The sequence below is a fragment of the Charadrius vociferus genome, unplaced genomic scaffold (assembly GCF_000708025.1).
Source record: "Charadrius vociferus isolate BGI_N301 unplaced genomic scaffold, ASM70802v2 scaffold200, whole genome shotgun sequence".
In the NCBI taxonomy this organism is placed as follows: domain Eukaryota; kingdom Metazoa; phylum Chordata; class Aves; order Charadriiformes; family Charadriidae; genus Charadrius; species Charadrius vociferus.
Genome location: NW_009646515.1, coordinates 1,765,252 through 1,771,927, shown reverse-complemented (window position 1 = coordinate 1,771,927; position 6,676 = coordinate 1,765,252). Strand labels below are relative to the sequence as shown.

The 6,676-nt window shown below is 37.4% G+C and overlaps 1 protein-coding gene across 1 annotated transcript in view; it reads left to right on the top strand.

The window, feature by feature from the left end:
• Positions 1 to 456: 456 nt before the first annotated feature.
• SH3KBP1 (SH3-domain kinase binding protein 1) overlaps positions 457 to 6,676 on the top strand; it is a gene marked incomplete at its 5' end in the record, with an annotated part of 20,179 nt that continues 13,959 nt past the window's right edge. Inside the window, one exon of the mRNA XM_009884848.1 lies at positions 457 to 542. Coding sequence (XP_009883150.1) covers positions 457 to 542 — 86 coding nt within the window. The remainder of the gene's footprint in view (positions 543 to 6,676) is intronic.

Sequence of the window (6,676 nt, the reverse complement as noted above, 5' to 3'; positions counted from 1 at the left end):
GAAGAGCTGCATTTATGAGTAAATACTAGGAACCACTGAAAGGCACAATGCTAACTGGAGGTTCTCTCCCTTTCTGCAGTATTCTAGATCACCCATCGGTATAGTTTATGGAAGCCAATTAATTAGAAACAGTCACAAATAAGATGCTGAAGGATGTCCCTTTGCCCTTATATTTCCTTCGTGTTGAGATGCTGTGAACATCTGAAGAATTATTCAGGACACTACAGTGTCTAAAATAGGCTTTTTTGACAGGTGTTAAGGAGAAACGAGATAAGGTTAATCCATACAGCATGTCTGCTTACTGGAGATTGCTCTCTCTGACATATTGCTATTACTCTGGTGCTACAAAGGAAGAATATTTTCCTCTCTCATTATTAATTGCAAGTTAACTATCAATTTACTGTAACCCACACAAAAACTCCAATAAAATATCTCCTCTTCTTGATCCAAATGTAGGAGTGATAGTCCGAAAGTGGAATTAGTGGGCAGTACAGTACCCGGCACTCTAGAGAAAGACTCCTCTGAAAGAAGCAACGACATCGGTAAGTTATAGTGCTTTTTATAGTTTCCCTAAGAAATGTATAGTGTAAATCTCTGCTTTTTAGTGACTTTGTTGTGATCCAAAAGGCAGATTGAGGATTTGGCAATGAATGTGAGTGCATTTATATCAAATTTTAACTGCAGGATTGAAGGATCATTTCTGCTTTACTTAAAAAAGTTTTGTTGGGGTTTTCTATTAAAAAAATAAATTTTAAAAGGAAATATGGAATGGTGAGCTAGGGCTTTTCTTATTTCTCTTTGAAAGTCTGAAACAAGTGAGAAGGCCAGTGATAATAAGTCATACTTATTTAACAGATGTAATATTAGTGCTGCCATATTTTTAATGCTGCAAAAGATTGTGGGCTTGGTGCAGTTAGTAATCTTTACAGTTTCCAATACAAAAGACTAGAGACCCGATTGAGGCCAATTTGAATAAATTTTGCTGCAAACACCAATTAAAAGCAGTCTAAATTTCTCTTGGAAATAATAAATTGTGTTCCTGCAACACAAACAGTTTAATCGGGAAATCACCTGGAAAGGAGTAATGGTAAGTTATTTTTCTGTCTTCTGTCACCCTCCTTCCTTCTCAAGTTGGCAGTGCAGGAGAGATGTTTGCCGGGGTGGGTGCTGCAGTAAGTGGCGCTTGGAAAGCAAGGTGCTCTGACTCTTGTCCCAGGGCCGTAAGCAAAAGCCGCGACAGCCATCTTCTACCTCTACTTAGAACTACGCCAGTGACAGCTGCTGCCGTCGCTCTCCTCCGCAGTCGCAGCTGTGCCGTGAGAGACCTGTTTTTATAAAAGGCAGAACCAGGGTACCCTGAATGTGTAAGCATTACTACCTTTCGCTGGCAGCGTTAAATGTTATTTTGGTGTGGTGGTTTCTACCCAGACTGCTTTATTAGTGAAACATTTCTGTAAAATAGTATACTTTCAACAGCCAAACCTGCCTTTTCTTCAGACTTGAAAGCAGAGCTTTAAGTTACAAATGGATTTTAATTGCAATGTAACAATAAAATGCTAAATTTATTTCACATAGGTTTACAAGCTTTTCAGCATCCACATGTCTGCTTTTTTTTAACCTTCTGCTGTTGCTATGGTTTATGATAGTAACATTCTTCTGGAGAAGCAAGTAGTATGTTTGTCCCAGATTTTCATTTGGGATAAACATGGAAAGCTAGAAGCTTGTGATAAATTGCATGAACGTTTTAATTCTACAGATTAATAATAAGGAATGGTATTGAAATGCAGTCAAATTCTACCATTAAGTGTTTGTTAGCCATGTTTACAAATTTGCTTCAAAACAAGTAAATCTTTGCTCACTTAAAAGAGAAAACTATGACTGCAAATAGCATACAGTGGTGTGATGGAGGTAAACGTTTTTAATCCTTGTGCTAGTTTCCTTGGAATCACTATCAGGATAAAAGCTTAGATTGTTATGTATTTTTTCTGGGCTTGGGGTCTTTTTTTTAACAACCTATTTGATTTGTAATAATAATTGTTCGTTTGCAGAACTTAGGCTTAGGTGGGGTTTTTTTTTGGTTTGGGTTGTTGGTTTGTTTTTTGTTAATGGTTAATAGGACCCAACAAGAGTCCATAAACCAAACCATACACATGTTGCAAAGTGTTTAGCTGATGACCTCCTGTTACCACTAACAAGGGGAACCTACTGAGACCAAGGATAAAATAGTGTGAATACTTAGATAAGTATAACTTGATAGGGTCAAACCAGAATGGTATTTACAAGGGCAAATCATGTCATTCTAGCCTGTTAGACAACTTATAAAAAAAAAAAAAGAAATAAATCATGATTTTGGAATGAAAGTGGACCCAAAGATCTTAACTGTTATAAATTTTCAGGTGGTTTTTGACAGCTCATGTGAAATATTGTTAAAGAGCCTTTTATTGTTCAGCAGCCTTTTAAGAGAGGATAGAGCAATAAATTAAAGCTTAATAAGCCAAAACAGTTCACAGTGGATTAATGTCTTTTGCTATGAGGAGAGGTTTGGAGTTCAGGACAGTTTATGGGGCAGTGTAATTGGAAAGATTTATGATAAATGTGTTAGATTTTTTTATTGATTTACAAAGAGAACAATGGGTTTGAGAAATCTTGTGGCTAAATGAGTTATTAGTAAAAATGATGGATGAGTGAGTGGAGTTGTCCAGTGTATTCCAGAACAATGGTGGATTGGGCAGTATGAGTCCAGATCATATTTAGCTGTGATATGTGTTACCTGTGTTGCCCCAGGGTCAGTACTCTGTGGGGAGGGCAGCCTCAGCTTCTCCAAGGTTCATCCTTCTAGTCAAAATGGATCTGATTAAATCTACCATTTGATGTCTTTTCAGTAATCCAAATTTACATAATGAACAAGAGTGGACCTATGTGACAGACAAGGTGGGGCTCAGCAGTAGCCTTGGAAGAAAATGGAAGTTAAATGGCCTTTGCAGCAGCTCGGGTGTATGATCACTCTGGACTGGGATCCTCTTTATTCCTCTGTTAGCCCCAGTGCCATTCCCGGGCACTTAGACCTCTCAGAGAGGACAGAGGAAAAAGCAGCAGTCAGTTGCAAGTTGCCTCACTCTTTCATGCTTATGCTACATACTGATGGTGAATCGTGGGCTGAAAATAAATAATACAGCACTCTTCTGGCTTTTTTGCACTAGCGATGTTAACCTGGACAATGGCTGTCGCTTTCTCAGTCCTACAGCCAGTCTAAAGCTCTTGTTCTATGTACAAAAGCACTGGAGAGACGGCTTTGGTTATAAAAGCAAACCATACTAAAGCTGGATGGAGAGCAGTTTTCCAATCTGTGAAAACTTTTAAAAGATTTCTAAGTTGGTTCCTTTTCTTTATTATGAGACCAAAACCTTTACGACGAGAGGAGAAGATACAGGGTCCTTCCATATGCCATCTCCCAAAAAACAGACAAATGTTCAACAACAACAAAATCAGTAATTCCATCAACAGTTAAGAAGCAATAAGCAGAAGGGAATTGGGGAATCCAGGTTCAAAACTTGTATTCTGTCTAGGTCCCCCTATGTTAAACATTGCTTGTTTCAGAAATGGCATTTTAATATTTATTTTCTAAAGTAATATTCCACCAGTGGATCAGTGTCATCTAGCCAGAAATCCCCACAACTTTAAAAACACCTTTAAAAACATTCCGTCAACTTTCCTGATCAAGAAAGTCACAAATGCTTGAGAAGGGTTGAGGTGATGTGTAATACTGTGCATAACGTTCTGTCAGTCGCATATATAAAAAGTTATTTTTATGTAGATGTTAGCACATGGCTTGATTTCACTAGCATGTTCTGCAGAGTTGTGACTTGACATTTAAATTTCTTGATGATAATACAGCACTGATTACAATTTTGCAATCTGTACTGACAAGAGCAAGTCCTATTCAGCAACATTACTGCTGATTGTAGATATAATGGCAGCTATTACTACTGTTGGTCATGCCTTTGCTCCTTTCCACAATCCTTACAAAAAACATTGGAAAACTAGCCTTCAGAGTATATTATTTAAGAGGAACCATGCCCCATTCCTCCTCACTTCTTTTGTTTTCTTTTTCCCTGTTTTCAGTGATGCCTTTACTTTACTTTCCACACATCTTTCATCCAGCTTTTCCTATTTACATCTCTTTGCCATGGGTAACTCTTCTTCATTTCATGAGGGTAAGGTCCTCTGTTAGCCCCAGTGCCATTCCCGGGCACTTAGACCTCTCAGAGAGGACAGAGGAAAAAGCAGCAGTCAGTTGCAAGTTGCCTCACTCTTTCATGCTTATGCTACATACTGATGGTGAATCGTGGGCTGAAAATAAATAATACAGCACTCTTCTGGCTTTTTTGCACTAGCGATGTTAACCTGGACAATGGCTGTCGCTTTCTCAGTCCTACAGCCAGTCTAAAGCTCTTGTTCTATGTACAAAAGCACTGGAGAGACGGCTTTGGTTATAAAAGCAAACCATACTAAAGCTGGATGGAGAGCAGTTTTCCAATCTGTGAAAACTTTTAAAAGATTTCTAAGTTGGTTCCTTTTCTTTATTATGAGACCAAAACCTTTACGACGAGAGGAGAAGATACAGGGTCCTTCCATATGCCATCTCCCAAAAAACAGACAAATGTTCAACAACAACAAAATCAGTAATTCCATCAACAGTTAAGAAGCAATAAGCAGAAGGGAATTGGGGAATCCAGGTTCAAAACTTGTATTCTGTCTAGGTCCCCCTATGTTAAACATTGCTTGTTTCAGAAATGGCATTTTAATATTTATTTTCTAAAGTAATATTCCACCAGTGGATCAGTGTCATCTAGCCAGAAATCCCCACAACTTTAAAAACACCTTTAAAAACATTCCGTCAACTTTCCTGATCAAGAAAGTCACAAATGCTTGAGAAGGGTTGAGGTGATGTGTAATACTGTGCATAACGTTCTGTCAGTCGCATATATAAAAAGTTATTTTTATGTAGATGTTAGCACATGGCTTGATTTCACTAGCATGTTCTGCAGAGTTGTGACTTGACATTTAAATTTCTTGATGATAATACAGCACTGATTACAATTTTGCAATCTGTACTGACAAGAGCAAGTCCTATTCAGCAACATTACTGCTGATTGTAGATATAATGGCAGCTATTACTACTGTTGGTCATGCCTTTGCTCCTTTCCACAATCCTTACAAAAAACATTGGAAAACTAGCCTTCAGAGTATATTATTTAAGAGGAACCATGCCCCATTCCTCCTCACTTCTTTTGTTTTCTTTTTCCCTGTTTTCAGTGATGCCTTTACTTTACTTTCCACACATCTTTCATCCAGCTTTTCCTATTTACATCTCTTTGCCATGGGTAACTCTTCTTCATTTCATGAGGGTAAGGCTTTTTTTTTTCCATTTCTTTTCTGTCCTGTCTTTGCTTTAGTTGACAATGCATAACAAATACAAAAAGAAGTATTTTGTAGAACACCTTATGTATACATGGCTATTAGAGATCTTTTTTTTTATTAGAAGTTGAAATTGAGTGTACTATGACAGAAAATCTTGCACCATAGCACTGAAATGAGAAATCACTATAGTTTGTTTTATTGTACCATAGGAAATTTTAGTGACCTAAGTGACATGAACAGTTTGCACGCGCAGTTTGTCTGTACTGTGGTTCTTACAGACAGGTGGTGTCATTACAAAGTTTAATGCATATCTTTCATTTTGATGTCCTTACACATTACAAACCAAAAATATTTAGCAACATGCTAGGATGGTTCTCTAGTCTGAAAGAGGAAGAAAAAAACAACAAAACACAAGATAGAAATTTGAAGAGCACTCACTGGCTCTCAGTGGAAAGTGCACGGTCACATCACCTAAAACTTTGTCTCCACTATTGCTGTGGTTACATCACAGCAGTTACATCTGTTGTAAAGTCTCATGTACCAACCACTGTTGTTGTTCATAAGCTACACAGAAAGTAAGCCTTGTTCTACCAACAGAAGAGTAGTCCTCTGTAGGATTACATTGATTTCAACAGCTTAAATTAATGCCTTATTGCATAACTTGACTATTTTTTAGGTTATGTTTTTTAGGTTATGTGTTTCTTTTTAATTTCATAAAGGATTGCTATATCTGAGGGCCAGTGCAATGACAGAAACATCTAGCACATATAATAGCTCACTCGATCAAAAACTAATGATTCCAGAAATTACGGAATTATTCCAATTAATTATTGGTATTGAGTTATTTCTGCAAGTCAGGATTAATCTGAAGCCTTTTAACAATATATATGCACACAGGCTTTGGAATCCTGCAACAAGACTTGGCTATCCAAAATAGGCTTGGTTTGAAATCATCTAACACTTAAGATCATATGTATTTAAGCTAAGTCATTTAAAGAATATGATTTAAAGAATAAAGCCACAAAGAAATAAAAATAATGTAGCTATTGTGGAAATGCTCAGTTAATCCACACAAGAAGCAGTTTTTGTGCTTTGCAATAAGACTGCGCTGCACAGGCGCTTCACACACAGAGCCAAGCGGACGCATCTTTCCAATGTTTTTCCTGGCTCTTTGCACATTTTGCATAGTATTTATGAAAGCAGTTAATAATCTTCATCAGTGCTAATGTAAGGCACATATGGCTTCATTGATTTC